Source organism: Cyprinodon tularosa, unplaced genomic scaffold (genome assembly GCF_016077235.1).
Source record: "Cyprinodon tularosa strain WSP-4 unplaced genomic scaffold, ASM1607723v1 ctg131, whole genome shotgun sequence".
NCBI lineage: Eukaryota > Metazoa > Chordata > Actinopteri > Cyprinodontiformes > Cyprinodontidae > Cyprinodon > Cyprinodon tularosa.
In genome coordinates this window covers 905,415-931,142 of record NW_024038126.1, presented here as the reverse complement: position 1 = coordinate 931,142, position 25,728 = coordinate 905,415, and the positions used below count along the sequence as shown (strand labels likewise).

Below are 25,728 nucleotides of genomic sequence, written 5' to 3'. Positions count from 1 at the left end.
AGACATCAAAGCCTGACCAATGGAATAAAGGTTTTTGGTAACTCTCAGTCTTACCTGGATCACCTCTCCCATTTTTAAGGTATTCACAGAACTAAGAGAACTCTCCAGGATTCCTCTTAAAACTCTCTGTTCTCCTTCATGCCCAAACAGAAGGACAGCGGCCTGAAGAGCAGAACATAATATCTGGGAAACAGCTTCTATCCTTGGGCATTAAGGGCTTGAGTCTCTCTTTTAACAATCTGTCAGTATAAATATTACCTTCAGCTAAAGAGAAAGTTTTATGCACAAAGGATGTGTTATTCATAACTGAATTTAAGACATTAATGTATTGTGTTGCTTAGATCTGCTTTGTTTTTTAAGTGATGTTATGGCTGATGCCCATTTTATTCCTTATATTTTTGTATGGAATAAAAAAAATCCAATTCAGTTCAAAGTAAGGCTTCCATATTTTAAACTGTGAAGCATGGCTGTGGCCATGTCATCATAGGGGGTTGCTTTAATTCTCACATTACTGGTACCTTGCATAAAAAAGGAGGTGGGGAGATGATAGGTACTGCCTTTATATTCAACCGAGGACAGATCAGGATGCTAGTGGTTTAAACTTGCACTAAAATAGGTGCTCCAACAGGAAAGTGACCCCAAATGACTTATTAAAAACTATACTCAAAGAAAGAGACACAAATAATTTAGAGTAGCTCCATTTCTACAAACATTGATTATAAAATATCTAGTCAGAATTATTATGAGTCTACAGATGGCTACAAAAAGATTAGTTTTCTCCTCAAATTTCTCTTCTAATTTGACCAAATACCAGCGGGAGTGTATGGGTCTATTTAGCCTGTATATAGAATATGAATCTGTTGGTCAATAAAGAAAGGCAAGTTTTATATGAAACACTTGATATTATAAGGGAAAAAAATACAATGAAAAGCTCGAAATGAATACGGTATGTCCTTCATGCCAATGATAAGTACGTTAATCCCTGATTGGAACTGTTGTTGGGATCAAGTAAGAGGCTGGAAAACTAGTAAAATCCTCCCAATACTCAGTTCTTTCTTCTCAGTTCACAGAGGATGCATATTGAAGGTATCCAACATCAGGTGCAGCATATTTTTAGCTTCAGTTTAAGATTAATTTACACTCACTGGCTATTTCACTACCTGCCTTTCACTGCTCGCTGACATAAACTCTTGATGACAATATGATTGATAACTAACACAGAGAAAGCAGAGGATATCACAGATGCCAATACGCACACAGACAACTGACCTTGTTCACACCACCGAGTTTAGCTCTACAGATTATTTTTTTTTTTCTTAAATAGCACAGCGTTGACATCTATACAGTGAACAACACCGCCAACTTGCCACGTACACGTCACGTTACGCGCTACCCCACTGTACGCGCCTAGTCACTAGAAAAAAAGCTATCAGACTTCAATAATAAGCCACTTTTGGTACAATTGCAAAAGAGATGTCACGGGATTTTTTTTTTTATTCATTTTCTTTTTCTGTATTTCTATAAACGATGGAGTTTAATCTACCAAGTAATAAAAACCATGAACTCAATGATAGACAAAGTATCCTACCTTTTAACGATTCAAACAGTAAAGCTTGTGTAAAGACTCTCTTCTGGAAATATCTGACAGAGATGTTAAGAAGTAATTACAAAAAAACGCAATATATATATATATATATATATTATTTTTTTTAAAGAAACCAACATATTTTCCCCATGACCATAATGAGTTTTCTCACGAATCGTGAGGGTATTACTGTAATAACATTCAGGTTTTCTGATATCGTAGCAGAATCTTGTCATATTGGAATGGCACTTAGCTCTGGAATCATACCGCTAAGATAAATAAACAAGATCTCTTTATTTTTTCCCCAAGTGTGTTTTCAGTGCATACATATATTATTGCATCTACCAGTCATGTCGATAATGACAACTTCACTGAAGCCTTTCATGAATGCATAAATGGAAATGAACACTAGGTTTGTCAGCATTGTTTTATGCCTATATCACTGAGAGACACCTAACACCAAAACAAAACAAACAGAAATATCACAAATTGGACTAAAATAGCTAGTTTTGGGTTAGTTAAGTTGTTTTTGAAGACTTCTGTAGCATAAGGACCAATAATGTGACCTTTTATTATTGATCCAAGTCAGTGCAGAATAACAAGCGAGAGGGCCTAACATGATAGTATTTGATTGACTAAGTCTTTTGAAAAAAGAAAGAAGTAAAGAGGGTTTTTTCACAGGTAGGGACCACCTCTGAGACTTTCTTTTGAATTAAAAAGTAGAAGACCGCTGTGTTGCATTGCTAAGAGTGAGTCCGGAAGCATTTATGTGTGTTAAGGTACAACTGAATAAACAGGAGACCCTGCATCATGTTAAAATGCACTGACGAGTTCAGGCGAGAAAATCTTCCCTCTGCCTGCTCTGCTACTACGACCTGGCCTCCGTTTTGGATTTGACGATGGTGATGACGCTGGTGGCAGCTACTTTACCGGGGATGAGGGGCCCTATCACAGAGGCCATAGGTCCCCTTCCTGTAGTGACAGGGCTGCGGGCCACAGTCCTTGCAAAGCTCTGCAGGGCTTCGTACTTTGAGCGCAGAGCATCTAGCTCCACCTTCATGCTGGCATTCTCTGTCACTAGCTTGTCCACTTCCTGTTGCAGCTGGGCCTTTTGTTTTTCAAGCTCCTCCTTCTGGGTGACCCGCTTAACCCTGCAGCTAGCCGCATAGCCACGATTCTTCAGGGTGCGGCGTCGCTGCTTTAGCTGTAGGATCTCTTCTTTAGAGAGCCCCCGTAAATGCTGATTCAGTTCACGGACTGACATGGTGACCAGCTCATCGTCCGTAAGACTGGTGCCGTTTTCCCCAGGCTCCCGCTTTACCTGCAGAGATAAATTGATTAGAAATCGTTTGACTTTAAAATATAAAAATGTCCAAGTCATTATAAGAACTAGAGGTGGGCAATATAGCAATATTAGATTGAGGAGGGTGGGCAATTATCATTCTCTATTATTACTAAAAGGCCAAATAAGCAGCTTTGTGTGATGGTACAGGCTGGACCATTAGCTGAACACAATAGAAAATATACAATTGACCATCTTTTGTGGACAGTAGACATTGCATCTGAACAATAAAATGTGACCCACCATCCTGAGAACTGAAACGTTATACTTGTAACTCTCGGAAGTTCCTTCATTTTGTGCTCCACCCGTGTCCCTTGGACACAAAAAAATATTCTTTTAAAGTTTGACATAGAAATGCTTTAACAGTGAATATGTAACAACAAAATTTTGCTATTTCAAAAAAACAAAAAAGATATGTAATTGTTAAATATAGTTCTCATTCTGTATGAGAAATATTTTGCCTTTTCCTAATCCTTGACAGATTTAGCCAATAGCCTCATTTACACTACCCCCTGAAACCGATCCGTGGCAAGTTCAGACAAAGCTTGGATCAGTTAACCGTTACGACCGTTTACATATCACGCTAGCACGGTTTCTCGCCACCTAGTGAATATCTACGGGCCTACTACTCTCTGGGATTGAAGGAGAGAATCAAATACATCAAAATGGCAGTGCCCGTAACATTCAGGAAGTTTGTTTGATTATAATTGCGATATTTCGCAGCCTTTGGTGAATTTACTTGACATGGTCGGCTTTTGGGAAATGGATACAACAAACGATAGTCTAATCAGGACATACAGACGCAGGAAAGAACGACAGACGTTGAGGTTCTTCACACTGCTAAGCAGAATCATCACTGCAAATCATGTGGCACGGTTGGGAAGCTAGTATTTTTATGAATGTCTTAAGCAACGTCGGTAAGCAACTTAGTGATGTGCATTACGGCCAACTACTGGAAGCTGAGTGTAAATAGAGATGTTGCGGCCTGCTCATGCGCTCTTTGTTATCAGAGAACCGAGCCTCATCCGCGCTAAGCCCTACTGTTGAAGTAGTACTAGTTTAGCACAAATTCGGTTGTGTCAGACATGGTTCGTTTCAGTTTGTGGCCATTTTCACTCTACAGTTGTCTCGGTCCCTGTGTACGGACCTCTCTTGCTACGGTTCCAAAAGCGTAGTGTAAATGGGGCAATTATTTGCTAAAATAGTATAAGAAAATAAAACAATTCCAGCCCAAATACATGTTATGCTTTTAGGGGGGGTGGTGTAATCAATATAAAATCTGGAAGCAACCTCGAGTCGGATCAATCTTTGCTTCTTGTGCAAATAAAATAAAAAAAAAACATGTAAAAATATACATTTTGGTAGAAACCTTTTATTGGAACATATGTGTCTCAAGTTTAAGAAAAAATATGAATTTAAAACTAAATGATAACAAAACTATGGAAACCAAATAGTAAAGATGGTGCATTGAAGAGTGCTTTTTAAATGAAACAATCCAAATAAATTGCAAAACAAACAAGGATAACTATTAAGATAAAAAAAATGAGAAAAATATGTAAAATTAAAATTCAATAAAATTACCAAATGGAAAATCCCATTAAGAAAAATTGTTTATCAAATGATTGTCTTTACCTTTAAGGCCTTGTTTCCTTTGTTTATGGTATTCATGCCACAAGAGCAGCGTCCACCTGAACTGCTGAGTGTTCTGTGAAAAGCCATAATCATCAATTAAAAACAATTAGTGAAACAATTAGGAAATCGTTTTAATAAAAAAAATATATTTCTGGCAAATAGGCTGCAGCATGAGCTTGACCCAAAAATTTTAAGTAGGTCAAGGACTTCAGGCATCCTTCTCTGTAATACTAAGGGTGTTGAAATAGCGCAGTCTTTCTGCAGAACAAACAAATCATTTGAAGGCGTTTCTGCTTCCAGCACAGGTCAGCTTGAATTTAAACAACATATGCAATTAAGAGAAAGGAAGTTGAAGCTTCTGTGTTGAACGATGATAAGTCACATGCAATATGTCGTTTCACTGGCTGGAAGCCCTTAGCCATATCTAGGAAAACAGAGCTGTTACTTCTCCTCTGTAAACACGGCAGCAAGCTACCAAGTCTAGACAGTCACACCTGTCTTGGAATCACAGCAGCTATAATCCCACAAATCAATAAATAGACGTAACTAGTGCAGAGCCCAGAATAACCAGGCTGCAATGCAGTTTGATTCTGTTGTGTAAATACAGAGGGAACACCCAGATAAGGTAAGCAGGTGAGAAAACTAACCAAGGGGTGTGAAGACAGAAGGTCGAATGCTATCCATTGGGTGATCTCTTTTAAAAGGCAAGACACAAAACACACACATACAGAGTAACGGCTCTGGGATTTTTGCTCTGCATGCGATAAATGCTGTGTCAGCGACACCCACCAGAGTCTGCCCACCCAGCACATTGCCTCTCTAAGCTGATTTACAAAGCCGGGAGTGTGTTACTACAGAGCACATAAACAAACACATGCTGGATTTTTTTATATTTTTTTTCAGACGGGATCATGTTAGATAAAGAATTGAACAAAGTGCTACAGCTACTGTTGAAGTGTGCATGTGTGTGTGTTTATGGCCTCTAAGCACATTAAGCCAGCCACTGTGTGAAGAAAGCTCTGTGAGGTAAGACAAGGAAAAAAAAAAACAGATGAGTCGCAGCTCTGGAGTGCACTTTAAGAAGGACAGGATATTACCATGGCAACAAAAGGAGAGCTACAGGTGGACCGGTCACCTGAGCCAAACAGGGAGAGACAGACGCTTGTTAAAAATGACCTAAATACGACACAATTGTACAGGCTGGGGACATAACATGAGGTCAGATTGTGACTGGAATTTTTTGAAGCTTTTCACTCCAAAGAAAAAAAGTCCTCTGGCTCCTCATAAAAAAACAAACAAAAACAAAACAGCAATGCTACACTTTGATGTAGATTTAGATATAAAAAAAAAAAAAGCATTCCCCCACACCCCCCGCCTTCAGTGGACTTTTTAAATGTGCCGTTTTCACTCCTGATGGTCTGGCTATGAATAGTCGCCTGATAGTAACACCTACTTTTTACAGGCCTTTGTGGTGACTCATTTCCAGTAAGCATTTGGAGCACAGATGCAAAACATAATGGGATAATGGTCCATCTGATGATGCACAGATAATGGACAAATAGACAGGAAAGCAAGAGGCTAATGGCTATTGGGAATCACAGAAAAAAAGAGCTACAGATGCACTGATCAGGCTTTTCCCAACCAATAACAATTTATTTTTTTTATCTCAAGACCGATTACTACTTTGACCTACTAACAATTATTAATTACAGTTACTTATATTGTATTATTTTTAATAAACTACATATATATATAAATACATGGGGTAGATGATCTATTCAAAGACCTTAATACAAGGAAATTAACAAAAAGTGCAATTTATAAATCAGGTGATCAATGTCTGCTTGCATTATCTGGAAGCTTTGATTTGAAAGCTGGGTAATTTAATGAGAGACCAGAGAAAGTGCAAGAATATAGAGAACTTTCTACATTTATCATCCCTCCACTCCCTGTTCCTGCACACTGCCAGTCAATTGCCTAAAGGGGACTGAGGTCAGCATGGCTGAAATGCATCATATGCATTGATAATGCATCATATTAGTTGATATTTATGATTATTGATTAGTTGTTTGTTTCGCCTACTTGAAGGAACCCAAACCATATTTAAACTTAACCTTTAAAAAGAGGTCAGACCTACCGCCAACACTGGCTTGCCTTGGCTGTGAAAGGTTAAGAGGCTGAATCCTTCCCTCTGCCTACATCCCCCAGAATCCTGTGGTTCTGCATCAGAGTTCTGTGATTTAATAGAACATCCTAATGGAACTAATGTTTATATTGATCAGGGGTCTATTTGCAATATATATATATATATATTTATTGTTTTATTGCTTAACAATAATAGGATTTTACATATGATGGTTTTAAAACATCTTTGGAAACATAAAGAGCACCTCTATCATTTTAATCCAACTATTTCTTCTTTCATCCTGTTTAATAACCTGGAAAAAAACAACATAAAAAAATTAGAAAATTAATTTCCTTGAGTAATACTGGAGGGATGTTTCAACTTATAGTTATCTGGTAATTAACATAATCAACATAATTACAACTGTAAAATGATTATTGTTATAATAATAATACTAATTATTATTAATACTAAATTGGAGAGAATAAAAACATTTTTGTTAAAGAGAAACAATAGGATTATGCTATACATCATTTCTCTTTTATCTTAATTTAAATAAGTTGTACCTATGAAATTGGGGTATTTTTAGACAAGGTTATCATAAAGCGGGAACCTCACATCGGGTCATGCCTATTAAAGATGCACGTTCCGTCACAGCTGTGCGAAGGCATGGTTTAGCATTCTGAAAGCTCACCATATGACACCGTGGAAAGACTGCGACCAGGCTGCAAGCCTCCAGCACAGGCTACTGCCAACAGACGGCTAGCAGTGACAGGGCATGGCAGAACAACACAGACAAGGTCCAATGCACAGCTGCTCCCTTCCACTGCCGGGCACGTCATACCTCACAGAGACAAAGAGGCATCCACACAAACGAGAGAGAAAGCACACCTACAATTTTCTGCAGAAATGACAAGGAGCTGACAGAGGTGCTCAAGTCAGTTATTTAATTGTGACAGGATGGTTTTAAGTCCAATTATTCAAAGAAAAAAACTAAATTCCTGCAGCATATCGCCCGGCATTAATAATTCCAGGCCTCTAGTGAGCGTCTAGCCATAGGAGCAGTGGGTGAGATCTGCAGCTAAGAGCGCAGGGGGCATTGCAGATAGGTGCGCAGACATCTTTTGTGGATGCTTGCTGAATTTTTATGAATCGCCCAGAAGAACGCTGACAAATCATGGCTGATTGCTTGTGGAGGAGAGACATCACACCCACAGGAAATAGAAAAATGCTGAGGGTGGTCACCCATAGAAAAGAAATGGGGAGAGACAGACTGAGTGGGAGAGAGAGAGAGAGGAAAAGAGAGGACGAGATGAAAAGAAAGAGACGAAAAAGCCTTGTGTAAAATGCGTGGTCTGCACATTTAGAGGTGCCTGAGTAGTGCAGGTTGAGTTAAAAAAAAATACTGATCTCAGCAAGGACCAAAACCAAGGTGCCAATTAGAAGTTGTGAAGTTGAGCCAACAGAATAAGAGCAGGCCAGTCAGCCATCAGAGGCTGTCTTTGTTCCTCCAGATTTACAAAGGTAGGCTCAGGTTCGTACTCAAGAATGATGAGGAGAAAAAAAAAATTATCTGCTGTCATAAAAGCTGATGTAACATGATAGGTCTGGCCTTGAGCCAGCGGCATTCCTTAAAGATCTCGTCCCCTTCACAGGACCTCCCCAAGGGTGATGCCAAGGATGAACACCATTAGCTGGGGGACTTTTTGTTGATGGGGATCTGGAGCTGAGGCTCCAGTGCGCTGCGTCCCTATGATGAATATTTATCACTGTCGTTTACAGCCTGAAACCTGGGGGGTGGGAGAGGGCGTACCGGGGGTTTGGAACGTGAATAGAGATAACTCAGGAGGTGATTCTTCAAGGATACATCCAAGGCTCTTCTATCAACAACTGTCTCAAAATGGCGGCAGGCTGCTGGGGGCAGGGTGGAGGTTATATTTCTGGCGACTGAAGGTGGAATGCATGGTGGTTCAGGTCTGCAGGGAGAGCCATTTCCACCTGACAGCACTATAACGAGATTATCAGGGCTATAAGAGCGAACCAAAACCCCCAGAAACCTGACTCAGAATCCAGATTACAGCAGCACCTGCTGCCTGAATACTAAACAAGGCTGGGAAGGACTAACAGGTTGCTGAGCAAAGGTAGCGGATTTCACATCACCTAAAAACAAGCACGTTTGCAAAGAGAGAGAAAACAACCACACAAGAACAAACATATAATAGATGCTACATTTTAGCTTCCAAACACTTGGCTCTGGTTGATGATACAGTCAATAAAAGTATGCAGGAGATGTTGAAGACAAAAGACGTATTGTTACCTAAGCCTGCCCATTTGTTTCTTTAGGTTATTAATCACTGTAGTAAATTTAGCAAATATTAATAACAATACTCAAACTTTAATATCTAATAAATCTATTTAATATCTAATAAAAAGTAATCACATACCATTCACAAAGGAATTTTATTCAACCACATTTCATCTGAATACGCTTCCTCCGTTTGGACAGATTGAGGGATTATGGATTAGATATGATCCCGATGTTGGTTATCATCTCAGCACAAATTACTTACATACTTTTGGGACTTATTTTGTAGTGTGAAATTTTAAAACATCAAATGATACAACGCAGAAAAAAACATAAAACAACTGACCTGTGTATTATTAACAAATGAATGGCAGAAACCTAATAGAAGCGAGTAGATAAAAAAAGGCAAGTTTAAAAATACGGTTTTATGGCAAACAAAGGCTAAAAATTATAAAGAAAAATTTGTAAAATAAAATAAACATTTATATGAATTGAAGAAGAATTATTTTGCCTTCCTATCAAAATGAAAATTTTTACAAATGAGCTAGACTTACTGACACAAGCTGAGCCACGTTTACCCACTGGTACAAACGAAACATTTACACACCAGTATGCAGATCAGTGGGTAATTTTGGATTAACTGCCTGGCCCAAAGGCACACTGTAATGCGTTGGAGGATTAAACTTGAAATGAACCCACAATTTTACAATTGCAAGCAAAGCCTTTATGAGTTGCTTACCCAGTTTTTAAAATGGTCAATTGGAAATCCTTCTAAGGAGATGACAGAGATACACTATATTGCCAAAAGTATTTGCTCACCTGCCTTGACTCACATATGAGCTTAAGTGACATCCCGTTCCTAATCCATAGGGTTCAATATGACGTCGGTCCACCCTTTGCAGCTAGAACAGCTTCAACTCTTCTGGGAAGGCTGTCCACAAGGTTTAGGAGTGTGTTTATGGGAATTTTTGACCATTCTTCCAGAAGCGCATTTGTGAGGTCGCACACTGATGTTGGACGAGAAGGCCTGGCTCTCAGTCTCCGCTCTAATTCATCCCAAAGGTGTTCTATCGGGTTGAGGTCAGGACTCTGTGCAGGCCAGTCAAGTTCATCCACACCAGACTCTGTCATCCATGTCTTTATGGACCTTGCTTTGTGCACTGGTGCACAGTCATGTTGGAAGAGGAAGGGGCCAGCTCCAAACTGTTCCCACAAAGTTGGGAGCATGGAATTGTCCAAAATGTCTTGGTATGCTGAAGCATTCAGAGTTCCTTTCCTTGGAACTAAGGGGCCAAGCCCAGCTCCTGAAAAACAACCTCACACCATAATCCCCCCTCCACCAAACTTTACACTTGGCACAATGCAGTCAGACAAGTACCGTTCTCCTGGCAACCGCCAAACCCAGACCCGTCCATCAGATTGCCAGATGGAGAAGCGCGATTCGTCACTCCAGAGAACGCGTCTCCACTGCTCTAGAGTCCAGTGGCGGCGTGCTTTACACCACCGCATCCGACGCTTTGCATTGCACTTGGTGATGTATGGCTTGGATGCAGCTGCTCGCCCATGGAAACCCATTCCATGAAGCTCTCTGCGCACTGTTCTTGAGCTAATCTGAAGGCCACATGAAGTTTGGAGGTCTGTAGTGATCGACTCTGCAGAAAGTTGGCGACCTCTTCGCACTATGCGCGTCAGCATCCGCTGACCCCGCTCCGTCAGTTTACGTGGCCTACCTCTTCGTGGCTGAGTTGCTGTCGTTCCCAAACACTTCCATTTTCTTATAATACAGCTGACAGTTGACTGTGGAATATTTAGGAGCGAGGAAATTTCACGACTGGATTTGTTGCACAGGTGGCAGCCTATCACAGTTCCACGCTGGAATTCACTGAGCTCCTGAGAGCGACCCATTCTTTCACAAATGTTTGTAAAAACAGTCTGCATGCCTAGGTGCTTGAATTTATACACCTGTGGCCATGGAAGTGATTGGAACACCTGATTCCAATAATTTGGATGGGTGAGCAAATACTTTTGGCAATATAGTGTATTTTTAAAGTTTCAACTCTCTTTGATTAGCTCCCTTAAATGAGTGCTGATGGCTTTTTCTTTTATTTTTTTTAAATAAAAGCTATTTGATCCAAACTATTTTCTTCAGGTTTATCATACTATGACAACCTTATGCTGGTCAATGTTGAGTTTTCACACTAGAAAAGTAAAAAGATTGTCATTAAGGTGTATTTCACACAGAAAATCTCCAAAATAAAATTAATACATTTAATTTGATAACTTAATGAAGGGCTGCTTAGGTCTGTTGCACAAATAAAGCATATCTGAATGTAATAAATCCAAAAATTATTTTTTTGATTTATTTTTCCTTAAATATATATTTGTAGCTTTTTGTGAGTCCAAATAAAACAGAGATTTTGAATTGAGTATAAAAAAAAAACATAACAGCAGAAAAGATTTAGATTTAGTGAATTTAGAGCAAACCAATCTTCTCAGTTTGCCGTCACTGATGAATGAAGCAAAACGTTGATTATAAAAACTATATGAGGCACTGACAGCTATATTATCCTTTTCTGGTTATGGTTCAAATTTTATCTCCATTTTAATTGCAGTTTTTAGGATTGTTACACAGATTTAAGATGCTTTTATTGTGATCAGCCAACATTTTGAGGCAGTACACCATGAGCACCTCAAGAATTCATCTGGCCTGAACAGACGGCCTACTTTCAGCACCTCCTTTCTAATTCACATTCAAAAAGATCACCCAGAAACTCAGATCTAATCATTTCTCCTGTCAGCTGAGCTAAGTCAATTATCAAGCAAGCTGCATGTGTCGGGAGGCATTTAACTGCAAATTAAAAATCAGACTCCTCTGATCGCTCTGGAGGAGAGATAAGGGCTGAGTGGAGTAAACTCCTGGATGGAGAAAACTATATACGAGTGCATCTGAGTAACAGTAAGGTACGATTGGAAGAGAGGTGGGAAGCCATTAACTACTAAGTATTCAGAGCGTGAAATAAGACTGACAAAAGAGCGAAGGGGGGAATCATTCAGCAGCTTTCAGAGGGGAAATGTGATCTGCTTGTAGTAAAAGGGAAATACTTATCTGGGTTCTTTTAACTAGTGAAGGCTCTAAAAATGATTTTCAGTGCTGCCATAACTTCCAAGTTATGGCAGCACTGAAATCTGTTACTAAGTAACTAAACTTCTATTCCTAACGTGAAACTAATTATTATTGGGTCTATGATCAATTTTATTAAAATGTGTAATAATTCAGTAAAAGAGAGCACATGTGTAAATACTCTTAAAAAAAAAAGGAGCAGCTCCAAGGCATGTAAAATGTAACAGAAAAAAAACTCATCTTAAAATGAGCTCATTATTTTTATAATTAAGTTATTACTATGTTTTCCTGTCAATACGTCCTTCAAACACAGAGGTAAAGCAATGGTTTCCATGGTTACCTGTAGCCTCCAGGTTCATCCCATGCAGTAAAAGCACAGGCCATTCATTTAGCAGCCTGCATATTATCAATATAGACTAATGATGACTCCTCAAAATTGAGGAAAATAGTAGAGAATATTCAATATTTAAATAAATATTTACAAAATCAATAAAACCTTTTTTTTTAAGTTAAACCATTCAGAGCCGATTATGTATTTAAAAGATTAATGTTTTCAGATTTTGCACATGGAAAAAAAAAAGTTTGCATAACTTTCCATGAAAGATCTCTTTTCATTAACAAATAAATACAAATATGTGTTTGTAGTATGTTACTAAAATGTTTTATAATCAGGTTAAAGCATCTTCTTAAATAAGTTGTTAAGGATTAAAAAGCAGTAAAATATTACAACTTTTTTCAAAGGGATATTTTAAGATGCACATTTAAAGGGGAAACAATAAATACGTTTTCACCAATTTGTTACATCTCTTGTGAATCCAGGTATTTTTTCTTTTCATTTTTATTTATTGGGATTCCAAAAGTATAATATTTAAACATTAAACAATTTGAAATGAAATAAAGTTTGCCAGAATTTCCAGCGAGTATATATCAGGGGTGCATCTGAGTTTGACCGCTCTGACATAAAGTCAGAGAGGCAAGGTTGAGACGGGTTGGACATGTGCGGAGGCAGGTTTGTGGACATATCGGTGAAAGGCTGTTGAGTATGAAGCTGTCATGGAGAAGGGAAAGAAAAAGAAACACATAAAATGCTGCATGGATGTTGTGAAGGAGGATATTCCAAGGATTGGTGTGATAGAGAAGGACCTGAGAGAGCAGCTTAAACAATCAAAAGAATTTGCAAGGATTGCTGATATATTTTCCATGTTTGAATAATGAAATAAATGTCAAATGAGATACTACAGTGGAGGTTAACCTGAAGTGCCCAAAAAAACAAACAAATATAAAAGCTCCTTCCATGCATGGAATAGAAAAGCATGCAGCGCATTTATATATCAGGACTCTTGCATCCAGTTCAAGTGAACACATGACTCACTGCCCTCTGGGCCACGTTTGTATTTTCCAAAGTTGCAGATAAAATGATGCTTATTTAAAAGGACTAGTTATTGCTCTCCGATGTTTAGTCTTACAGAACCTATTTCCATTTGCAGCCGCCACTATTTACTCTCCGAGTTGCTCCGTCAGTACGAGCAGCAGGCCACGAGAGGAGACTCTGGACCGTTAGCAGCATCTGCCTGGAGGACTCGCTTTAACAGGAAGAGAATAGCTTGTGATATTCTAGCAAAATAAGTAAATGTTTAGGGCAACCAGCTTTGACAAAAAGGTAAACCGTTCTGCTTACTCCAGCTCTGCATTTTGGAAAATATTATGCATTGACCAAACAACACAAATTCTGACCAGATTAGTATAATTTTTAGCACTTCAAATTGGGGATTACATAATCCTATATAACATTTTGGTTAATACAAGCTTTGATGCCTCATTAAATAATAAAGGCAAGAAAACTAATCAGCTTTTCATGTTTTTTCTTGCTGTCTTTTTTTTTCTACACGTTTCTCTACAAAAAACCAAAAGCAAAAGAATAATCAAAACACGCAAGAGATTAACTACGTCTGTCTTCAGGTTATTGTGCAACATGAACACCTAATTACATAAAATTAGCTGAAATAAATCATATATTTTGACCGATTTAAAGTATTTTTTAAGAACTTTATTTAATGAAACATAATCTACAAAAATTCTCAATCTCATATAAACCTTAAATCATTGATTTCTATGGTGGCCCCACTTGGTATCGAAGATACGTAAGTAATTACTGGGTTTTGAGGTCCTCCACAGAAAGTCAACTAAATATGTGAATATGATAATAATGAAGCATATTTCTGTATTTAAAGAAATGGGAAACCCAATTAGATGCACAAAAAAAAACAAAAAAAAAACAAATGTATTATTTTCTATGTTGCTTTTATTAACATTATACCTCTGCTTAATAGATTTTTCCACCAACACTTTGGGTCATGGGCAAATTTAGGTAACATTTGGGGAGTTTGAAACCGAAAAGTTTGGGCAAACTCTGCCTTTAAGTACTCTCCAAAGACTTTTATCCAATCAAACATTTCAAGTAAAACAGTTTATATCAGTTTAATAAATGATTCCAGAGTTTAGAATCTGAAAAATTTAGGTTTAGGTTTAAGTTTTTTTTGTTTTGTTTTTTTAATTAAATATATCAAAACTAAAAAATTCCAACAGTTCTCAGTCTTTCAGATCCTTTTAACTTTTGAAAAATAATAGGTATAACAGTGATATTCATTATTTCTTTTTGATAAAATTTCCTCTTTCATAGCAACTGTGTTATTCTTATAGGAGACAGATCTGAGGTCACATTCAGTAATCCTCACACAAAGACTTTGGCACATTAGATAAAAAAAAAACAACTTTCTAATTAAAATTGAATTAGATGGAGCTCTTCCATCAATCACACAAGTAAAAATAACAAGGATTTAAACACAGAAATTAATTGCAACTAATTTTAGATCATTGGGTCATATATCTTGTTTAATTTTATTAATTCCTTCCCAGTGCATACACTGATCAATCGCTAGCATTTGCTTTGATAAACCTTTTTTAATTTAATACAAGACTAATGCAACGCTTTGAGGCGCTGATTAGACACTCTTTAAACATCTGAAAAAAAATCGAAGAAGACTAACTTTGAGTAATTCACTAGTTATTTGGGCTTTATTTTTAACAGCATTGTGTGTATTCTTTTCTAAATAACTCGCTTCCCCAAAAGTGTTTAACACTGATCTGTTCCTCAAAGAATTTAGCAAAGATCAAGAATAAAAGGCCAGCCATGAAAAACAGACACACGCTTATGCTCATCACGTTTACTCCACTAGATTCAGAGTAAACACTAATGAACCCGGCATGTCTAAGTCAAGCTCCAAGAAATCCATCAAACACACTTTTTTTTAACTCTATCTGGATGAAAGTATTACTTTGAGGGGTGAAGGGGTGGGGGGGCATATCGCAATGCTTAGCAATCCTAATCCACACCACACTTGCAAGAGGTTTCATCACCAACATTTCCTCCTTATTCCAAAAAAAAAAAAAAAAATAGGGAGGGCAGAAAAAGAAATATATTGATCTTTTCCCTTCCTTCCTCCAAGGCATTTCTATTTCCCTGTGCAGCTTAAGCAGCACTTTTGTGGACAAATCCTGCATTTGTGTTCCTTTCTGGAGGCTAATAATTGTCCTGAATAGGCGTAACGACTCCCAAAGCGCAGCTGAGTTGGCTGTGCAGTGGTGTTGGTGGCCAGACTGTACCTCTATGCAGAGCTAAGTCTTGCTTCGTGTTTCATCAACCTCACATATCCTCTTCCACTCTCCGCTGCCTGCCCAGTTCGAGCATCGCCACTGGGTATGGGTTGTGCACTCAGTTCACCTCTACAATACCTCGCTTTATTTTTTTTCCCCCTCACAAGCTCAACAAAAAGGGAAATAAATCTAAGCCTCCATCAGACACTTATATGGACATCATCTTTCCTCGTTACCTGTAGGGAGAGACAGGGCAAGGGGCATTACATTTTATTGCAAAGCCAAGCTTCTGATGTAGGGTTGCCCTGTCTGCTAAACACACTTCAATGCGCTCCCCCTGCCCCCCTTTCTTTTCTTTTTTTTCTTGCATGAACGGAGATGATGAAATAAGTTGGATATTGGAGCAAGAACGGGGAACTTGTATGTGTTTTAGCCCTCTCTATGTGTGCTCAACAGTTTCCAAGGTGACTTTTCAAATTGCACAGAGACTATGCATGGATAATTCATTACCTGCAACCCTCTATAAGCTCTAATAGGCAGCAAATTTCATCATGTCACACTCAGGGAAACAAGAGCATCTGTCATCCCAAAATTAGTGCAATTAGGATTTGCAAACATTTAAAATAAATCATAAGGGAGGCACATCTATTTGCATCATGTCTATTTTATTAATAGACACATTCACTTTGAAGTGGGTTTTTAGAATAAATCATTAAAAAAAAATCCATTTATTTAAACATCCCACATAATAATATTTGCTTATTGTGCAATATCAAAATCACTTTGTATAAATGCGTTTGTTGCTTTACTGCAATAAAAATCCACATTTCTCAGTGGAATGTCGATAAAGCTATTGATAGATTGCATGATGGGTCATCACCTGATGCTGATCGCATGATGGCCATCATGATGAGAGATCAGCAACAAGATCTCCATCCTCCTCCTCCTGCTACAAATAACGACGGGCTCTGTGATAAACATCGACCCTCATCTGGCGAGGAGACCTTTGTCCGGTGGTGCCATGTTTCTAGGTGGATTCTGACTGAGAGAGCGCCTAAATACATCATTGTGATGATTCAGCATGATAAATATAAATGCATATCGCTGCTTTGATAGTTTGGTTTTTGAGGAGGAGAGATTCAGAACAGATTATTTGGGATTTGCTGTTGCAGATTTTAATAAGTGATTAAAATGAATCAGATTGGCAATCCAGGTGAAGCAATTCAATACAACAACAAAAAAGGGGATGGTGGAAGATCAAATCAATGCATGCACAAAAGACGCACAAAAGCGACATTATGATCGCACATCTAATAACTGCACAAAGAAATAAAATAAAAATGTCATTAAAAGGACACGCTGCAACCAACCTGATCTGGCTGCACCGCTGATTCGGCTCGGCTTCTTCGCACAACGAGGTGATGAAGCAGCAGGTTTGAGCAGCGAGAAGCGCATGAGTTGACAAACCCCACGGAGAGGCGCGCGGACACGGCGGACCGGGCGTAATAACAAACTAATTACGAGCAAAAACCTGCGCAGGTTACACGCTGGTTAAGATCTCCTGACATTCCGCGACTCAACCCTTCGGCGCCCTGCTTGTGCGAAAGTGGCAAACAACTCCCCGCCTACAAAAACAAGCGAGCGAGCGAGGAAATCCCCGAGCCTCTGCCTGCACGTTACCACCGTGGCGCCGCGTGCCATTCCTAGATGGAAGGGAAGCAGCCCGCCAGATGCGGAACGACCGAAAACAACATCTGGGCTTTCATGTTTTTAACGTTTACGAGTGTACAAAAGATTTAGCCCACCAGTCACAGCAAAGCCTTCGCCCTCTAAACATGCCAGGTTTCCATTTTCAAAATAAAACTCTACTCAGCAGGTTACATTGTGTTTAAAAAGCTGGAGTAAATCGGATATTTTATTTTGAAAATCCGCTCCGAGGAGCTAAGGAGGTTAGCTTGACGAGCTAGCTGTGCTAACACATCTCTGCACACTCAGCACAACAAGAGCTTTCAGGACCCACCTGAATTTAAAACGATGAAATCAGAGCTGCTGGACTCCTCTTCTCAAGCCTCGGTGAGGGAAACCGAGCATTACAGATAAATAGGAATTTGGTTTAAGCAAGTAAAAAAAAAAAACAAAAGCAGCGATTTCCAGATATCAGCTCATGCCCTCCTTGTCACTGATTGCTTTCTTGTATCGGAGCCTGACGTCATCGTGTTTGGTCACGTGCCTTCATTCATGAAAGGTATAGTTTCCTCAAAAGAACACAAAACATCTAAATATTTTAAAACACTTAACACGTATGGTTATATGAACAAGGTTAGTTTTCATCGGCAACCTCTACTTTATAAAATTAAGACATTAAAATTTATTATTTTTCTTAAAAATTCCATTTAAATTAATTTTCTTAAAAATTCCATCTTATAATTTCATCACCAAATCGAAACATATGTTTTAAAAATAGATTTGAAATAGATTCGTAACCAAAACTTATTGTACTGTTTTTTAATTAACAGTAAAACTTAAAAAGTAAATTAACTGACTTCCTGTAACAGTTTGTTATACTTAAACACACAGACATAGAAGATTTAAAACTAAAGGGGAAAAAATTCCCATTCAGTCATTTCAAACTGATCACTGAAGTAGAAAACATTCAATATTTTTGTCCACATTGAAAAGGGTGGTGTGAATTACCCAGTTTATCTCTTTAATTAAAATAAAACACAACCAATGGCTTGAAGAATCAGTAAGTAGTTTGTGTTTCAAAGATTTTGTGGTTTTTGGAGTACATCTGGAAATTATTTGTGCAAAATACCTCAAACCTCTTTCGATTAGGTGGCAGGAACAAAAAATAAGCCTTTTACAACTCATTTGTGCTTTATAAAACTTTCCTTTTTAATAAAACTTATAGTTACCTCTATGGTTATGCTGCTATAGGCTTAGACTTCTGGAGGACATAGGGACCACTATTTCATCATTCCGCTTCATTCTATCTCCATTCTCCCACTCTGCAGAATCTGTTAGTTCAAACTCTAACGTTATGCTCTCTCTGCCTTTTCTCATAGAAGCTTGGCCTCATCTGTTCCTGTTTGGCTCTGGCACCACCCTGGAGAGAAATATCAGCTGTTCTGCTTCCATCAACACCTCTGTTCATAGATGTTGGAGATCGGCCTGTTTTTCCAGTGTCCTGTTTCTCTGACTGTGACTGGCTGGATATGCTCTCTTTATCCTCTGACATGGGAGTTGGCTGAATTGAACTGAATTTTCTAAATCACATTTTAGCTTCATCTTTATGTTAAGTTTGGAATATGAACTTCCTTCTAAATCCCATGTCTTCTGTAGCCATAAAGAGTTTTTTTCCCCCCCAGGATTAACTTGTATTTAGCACCCTTTTTAAATATAAGAACAATCTTGGTAGAGCAAAAATATTTACTTTACAAAGTGAATATTTGCTGATACATTTCACAAGAAAGATGTATATTATATGAAATTAAAAAAAAAAAAGTTTCCCCACCAAATGTTGACTTTATTTTACTACAGAGGAAACAAATGAAAAAATCCCCACAAAAGTTATTGCTCACATATTTTGCCTGTAGTCTTGGCATAAATCCGCTTTTATTTCCCTTAAGTGAGAACTTAACAGTATTCTATGACACGTTTATTTTCTTAAACAGTGTTTTTTAATGACTGTTCATACAATGCTGCAAAGGGGCCCTTTTAAAATGGATTCAGTTCTTCTTGATCTTAGGATTAGAGTTGTTAAAGATACTGATCCCACGATTTCTGACACTGACAGTTTCTGCAGTGACTCCTGGCTGCTGAAGAACTTTATCCAGGGTGGTTTTCTTGATGGCAGCTGAAGAGATCTTCTCTTGGTCAGCCAAAAACTGAAGTTCCCTTTTAAAAGATATGAAATAGCTTTAAATAATGTATGAGATCAGTCAACTGAAAAACAGGAAAACATAAACTAATGTTTGAAATACATCAGCATATAGCTCCATCTGCTGTCCGAAGTTCATTTTACATCACAAGTAATTAATTAATAATTGCATTTTTGGTACATGCATGTGATTGGAAAAAAAAATTGAAATAGTTTCTGATACCCATGAGTCTCATCAACCTACCTCGTTCTTACACAAGAGGCCTCTACAGCATTTATGAGGAGGCTTCGAAAGCCACCGCTTTCCATGACATGAAGGGCATGGATGGTGGCGCCCCCTGGTGAGCAAACGTTGTCTTTAAGCTGCCCAGGGTGTTGCTCTGAGTCAAGCAGCATTCGAGCTGCACCCTTTAAAATAACAGAAAAAAATAAGAATATGATATTAAAAAAACAAGCTTTAAATTTGTCTGCTGTAAGCAAAGACAGGCTAAAAATGCACACTGGAAATAAAAACTGCAAAAAATGGTCTTTTTCATACCCAGTAAATACACATGTACTGCTTCCATTGCAATAGAGACAGAAGTGAAAGCCCACAGTGACTTGTAAACTATTTCTAGTTTAATTCCCTTTATGCACACATTTTATATTTTAACAAATGGCTCCTCAGCTCAGAGGTATATTTAGGGCGACTGCCTTGCTGAGGGGTCAACCTTAGCCACATTACTAAGTCTTCTGCATCTTTTATAAAGGCTTTCTTCTAGGATAATCTGTATTTAATGACAACCGTCTTCCCATACACAAATATCATCCAGGTCCATGCTGAACAAAGGTATCCCCACAGAATAATGCAGCCACCACCATGCTTCCCTGTGGTGATTGTCTGCTCAGAGTAATATGCATCTAGCTTTACAACAAAAAGGGATTTTCCATGTATAGCCCATGCTGCTTCATCTGAGCTAAGCATTTACTTGTGGAAAACTTTCAGCAGAAACTTTTCAGACTTTCTATTAAAAATGGCTTTTCTTTCAATAACTGGATAAATCCCAAATGTGCACAACTTCATATGTTGATTCCCCCTCTGGAGCTGTGGGATACTGCAGCTCCTCCAGTGCAACAGCCTGCTACCCATTCCTCAGATTATTTTTCACTGTCCAGCCAATCAGTATTGGTGTGTCTTGGTAGATCCGAAGCTGTTTTCATTTTTCAATTGAACAGTGCTCAATAAGAGGACCAAATTATTGGTTATTGTTTTATTAGATAATTCTGATCCCTCTTGCTCTTTGATTCTGTTTGTTTAGAACAAGTCTCAGAGGCCTTCATAGAAGAGACAAAATAGATTAAATTACATATTAAAGAAATATTTAGAAGCATTACATCTGAAGGCAGTTGGTGAGACTGATTTTATTTAGGGTAGCATAGTAAAGGGTGCTAAAAAACGCATGGAAACCGCTAATTTCATAATTTCATTCAGAAATAAACTATTTTCTATTTTTCAATTATGTAATGCCTTATGTTGTTATGGTCTATAAACAGTCAATAAAATACATTGAATGTTTCGGTAAAACACTTACAAGTTGCTAAAAATCGAAGCGGTATGAACACTTTTAGAAGATACTATGATCCAACGTTTTATCTCAGTAGAAAACATTAAGTAATTCTCATATACTTTAGGCATTATTCACAGTAACAAAACTAAGATATGAGGTTGGCCCTATAGAGCACATCATTTATAGGATTTATAAAATCTGAGAGCCAAATCTTTAAAAATAGAGTTTAATAATAAATGGAATGATAGAAAAAAAAAAACATGTTTACGAGCATTTCCTCATGTAGCAAAGTATAGATAAGATTGGTGTTGAGCAGGTGTATTTTGTTATCATAACTATAATGGGTTTTAGTGTCACGTCTGGCGTCCTACCAGCAGGGCTTGTGCTCCGAGGCGTACAGCCAGCCTCCTCGGCAGGCCCATTTTTACTCCACCATCAGCAAGTGCGTCCACAGCTAGGAATGCCTGCAAGATCGCAAGTATAACAACAGTTATAAGGCGATTTTGCCAATATCAAAGTATTTTTTTAGATGAACTGGAGGCTGTAAAGCAGAATGAGCTCACATAGGCAGGTCCACTGCCACTCAGGCCTGTGACAGCATCAATCAGGTCCTCCTCCACCTCAGTGCAGTAACCAACACTCGCCATCAGCTGTTCCAGAAGCTTCCCATCCTCCACCTCTGCATGTGTACCTGTGGCGTAGACGGTGGCTCCTTCCCGCACCACCACCGGAGTGTTGGTCATGCAGCGCATTACTTTTGGAGAACTCCGGTATTGCTGCAGTTTCTGTAAACCAACAACAGAATTGTCAAGAACTAATTATTATTAACTCATTATGAGTAAGGGGGGGAAAAATGCCACAACTGTGACTTTCCTTCTCTATGGAGCTGATAGTAACACCTGCAGCACATGAAACAATTAGGTGGCGATCTTCAATATCTGGCCCGATCTCATCAAGAACAAAAGGGATGATGTGGGGTTTGACAGCCAGGAAAAGGACGTCACTTTTGTTCACTGTCTCCTTGTTGCTGGTGGTGAAGTTCACACCCATCTTCTACACAAGTCAAAAACAGGAAAGCTTAAGCATTTGTACATAAAGAACTTTTATAAGTTTACAAAAGCAAATGAAAACGCACAGTTGTGGTCAGAACCCTAATATACACTCATCATTAGCAAAAGTATTATATTTATAGGGCAAGTTACCATTTTTGATCGCTTGCATACCCCTTACAAATGGATCCCCCCCGTCCCTCAGTGAGGTCTAGAAGCACAAGATCTATATCCAGCCATTCAGCAAAAGATGCTGCTACATTGCTGTACATCTCATTTTGGCATTTGACCTATTAGATGAGCCCTTGAATGATATATTACCTACTGTAAATTAAGTTGAAAAAAAGAAAAAGCTAATTGAAAAGTAAAAAAAGTTAATAAGCCTGGTTAACAATTATATTTAGGTTTATAGAGTAAAAAATGTAAGTGCCAGTATCAGCATTAATACCTGTAAGGTTATGTTGCACAATTTTTTTTGTTTTTTTCCCTCTTACAGTGTTTTTCATGAACTTCCTTTTTTTTTATGTTTTCAGGCAAGTTGGCGTTCCTTGTTATTACATTGAAATACATTTTTTGCCATCAAAATATCCATATTTTTTGAATGTTACAAAGGTAATAAGGTCTTGTCCTGGATTCCAATAACTAACTAACTATTGGCTTGAAATTTTATTTTCAAAGTATTTCACTGAATGCCCTATTAAGGGTGAATATAGGATTTCCTGATGATGATTGCACTCCATAAATTCAACAAAAGTTGGATGAATTTACTGCAATTTGCATGATCCAAAAATGGTGCAAAAACCCCACACATCTAGGCTTAGGCAATACACAATTGGGGCAAAAATAATCAAGAAATATCTCAACATTTAGAGAGACCTTAAATCAAAAGATATATATGGCAAGATCTGGCCTAAACACACATTAACAGAACAAAACATGGAACTTGTGGAATGCCTCAACCTAAACTTCACTAAAAATGGATCAGCTGTCGCTAAAAACAGAGACTGAAACTATTTAAAAAGCATTAAAGTCATTTCTTATAACAGAGGTAAACTATCAAGTTGGTTTCACTATGACCTGTCCTGGACTTTAACTAAATATCAGTAGAAAAATATGTCTATAATTACACTTTACAAACAAAACAAAAAAATATATATAAATTCTAACTTGTTTACCCATAGCTGATTTAAATAACTACATATGTTTGATTAATAATCACTACCCTGGAGTTAAAATAACCAGTTCAGATGCATAATTAAATGTCTAAAGTTAATAGACTGTTGACAGCATGCCCATTGGCGTCTATAACAGTGTACCCCACCCGGAGCTGCTGCACTGTGGGGAGTTCAGTGTCTGGAGAGCTGGCTGTGATCCTGTGGGTGGCGATGACACCTTAAAGGAGACACATGTACGGAAACAATTTTAGTGCACCCCTGCTATGTTCACGTGTCAAAACCTGTTGAAAGTCTCAATATACCTGCAACCGAGAAGCCCCTCACCAGAGCCTGCGCCAGCTGGCCTGCTCCAATGAATCCCACACTCATTATGCCTGGAAACAGAAGCAATTTTAGTCGCTGATTTTTATTGTTTCCCTCGTTTTTCTCCGTCTCCCAATCATGCGTGTCTTCCTGAGTTAGTAAACAAACTCGTACTTCCTGTTATCCGGACGAATGACGTCACGTGGTGATTAAAATCGTATTTTGGCCAGAAAGTACCTTCAAAGGGGAAAATACACTTATAAAAAAGAGAGGGTCCTTTAAATTGATACAACTAAAAAAACGGTAGGGCTCCACGGCCTACGTGTTCTGGTTTTCTCCCTACTTCCTGTATCTACCTGTGAAAAGAGCAGTGACTGACATGAAGAATCAGCAAATGAGCTTCAAGTTTGGCCAATACGTAACAAGCTTAACCAATCATCGAGCTGAATGAGCGGGATTTGGAAAGCTGAGGAGCCAATTGTGTAGGTTTGTATCACAGCGCATATGACCTAAATATTAAAGTATGTATTTTTAGAAATTACAACATAATACTTTTATTTAATCATTACACATTATTTAAGCTTCTAATGTCAGTTATCCACATCAAGATAACTCAGTTGCTCTCTCTCTCTCTCTCTCTCTCTCTCTCTCTCTCTCTCTCTCTCTCTCTCTCTCTCTCTCTATATATATATATATATTTTTTTTTTTTTTCTTTTTTCTTTTTTTTTCTACTTTATAACTTTTTCTTATTTACATGTCAGTACATCTTAGCAAAGAGCTACATCCTTAGCTCTTTACTGTGCAGATATTTTTTCATATCTAAAGGAAACATATTCCAAAACATTACAACTTTTCTTATGCTTTTTTGTACTATACACTAGTGTTGCACCGATACCAGTATCGGCCAAGGCTCTGATCCAGCACTAAAATTTTGGTATTGGTTTCGGGGAGTACCAACAAATAGGGCACCGATACCATTTTGAGAGCCAAAAGTTTATTCAACTACAGGAGCGGTGGGCAATTCCAGTTCCTGAGGGCCGCTATCCTGCAACTTTCAGATGTGTCTTTGGTTCAGCACACCTGAATCAAATAATTAGATGATTGAGAAGACTCTGGAGGAAGTGACTGCATACTAAGGAGGTAACCGAGCCATTTGATTCAGGTGTGTTGGAGCAAGGATGGATCTAAAAGTTGCAGGATACCGGCCCCCAGGAACTGGAATTGCCCACCCCTGAACTACAGTATGGTCACCCATTCCAGGTAGGCAATAAAACTTTCTACTGGATTGATTTTTTAATAGTCTTTTTCCTGCTTCACAAAGGTAGGCAGCAGCTTGACAAAGCCGTGATGGCAATTATTTTACATCCAAGTAGTATGCAGTTCTTCTTATATACACACACACGTCAAGTTCAAACAGACGGTATCAATATAGTATCGGTATCGGCTGATTGAATCACATAACAGAGTGGTCTTCTGATAACTGTGATTTTCAGAAGGGCCATTTTACAGATTTCATTACTGCTTGTGGCACATGCAAATATAAGCATCTTATATATGCATTGGGTTTTACAATGGAGAGCTTCAGCTGTTGGCCAATGTTTGTTTAACTTTTTTTGTAGTTCTCTTCTGGAAGGCTGTAGTTCTATTGTGACAAGCATCATCCAAATGTGTAATGACGTCCATATAAAGGCAGGGCAAGGGAGAGTTTCAACTCATCTATGAGCATAGGCAGTTCTAACAGGGGCCAGTGCCATACCAGGAGTCATGGCCCCTGGTATGGCCCCTGTTCTGAAAACATACATTGCAAAAATTGTATTATACATAATACACAGATTCCTGAAATAAGTAAATTTTCCCTTTATTGGAGCAGGTCAGTTAGACAATTTGCCAATGCAATAAGATGGTTTATGTTTAAATGAATAAAAAAAACACACCCATAAACTTATTTCAGGTGCATATCTAATTATCTTAATCTTAAGACAAAAAATAATTAATATTTTGACAGACCTT

The 25,728-nt window shown here is 38.2% G+C and overlaps 2 protein-coding genes across 6 annotated transcripts; both read right to left on the bottom strand.

Moving 5' to 3' along the window:
- Positions 1-1,264: 1,264 nt before the first annotated feature.
- On the bottom strand, positions 1,265-17,982 carry LOC119778286 (transcription factor MafG). 4 transcript variants are annotated; one of them, XM_038277453.1, is made up of 4 exons: positions 17,785-17,982; positions 4,560-4,632; positions 3,171-3,240; positions 1,265-2,906 (listed from the first exon to the last, which is right to left on the bottom strand). In XM_038277453.1, the coding sequence occupies exons 3-4, from the start codon at positions 3,171-3,173 to the stop codon at positions 2,454-2,456; spliced, it is 456 nt and encodes a 151-aa protein (XP_038133381.1). In that variant the 5' UTR covers positions 3,174-3,240; positions 4,560-4,632; positions 17,785-17,982; the 3' UTR covers positions 1,265-2,453. The 4 variants fall into 4 exon arrangements, with proteins under 4 accessions (XP_038133381.1, XP_038133382.1, XP_038133380.1 ...); XM_038277454.1 differs by lacking the exon at positions 17,785-17,982 and adding an exon at positions 17,135-17,644; XM_038277452.1 differs by lacking the exon at positions 3,171-3,240 and having other exon boundaries at positions 17,785-17,981.
- Positions 17,983-19,175: 1,193 nt separating this feature from the next.
- pycr1a (pyrroline-5-carboxylate reductase 1a) lies at positions 19,176-24,078 on the bottom strand. Of its 2 annotated transcripts, XM_038277447.1 has the most exons (8): positions 23,893-24,078; positions 23,718-23,789; positions 23,562-23,632; positions 22,065-22,244; positions 21,755-21,976; positions 21,563-21,655; positions 19,889-20,052; positions 19,176-19,661 (listed from the first exon to the last, which is right to left on the bottom strand). In XM_038277447.1, the coding sequence occupies exons 2-8, from the start codon at positions 23,782-23,784 to the stop codon at positions 19,493-19,495; spliced, it is 966 nt and encodes a 321-aa protein (XP_038133375.1). In that variant the 5' UTR covers positions 23,785-23,789; positions 23,893-24,078; the 3' UTR covers positions 19,176-19,492. The 2 variants fall into 2 exon arrangements, with proteins under 2 accessions (XP_038133375.1, XP_038133376.1); XM_038277448.1 differs by lacking the exon at positions 23,893-24,078 and having other exon boundaries at positions 23,718-23,886.
- Positions 24,079-25,728: the final 1,650 nt, after the last annotated feature.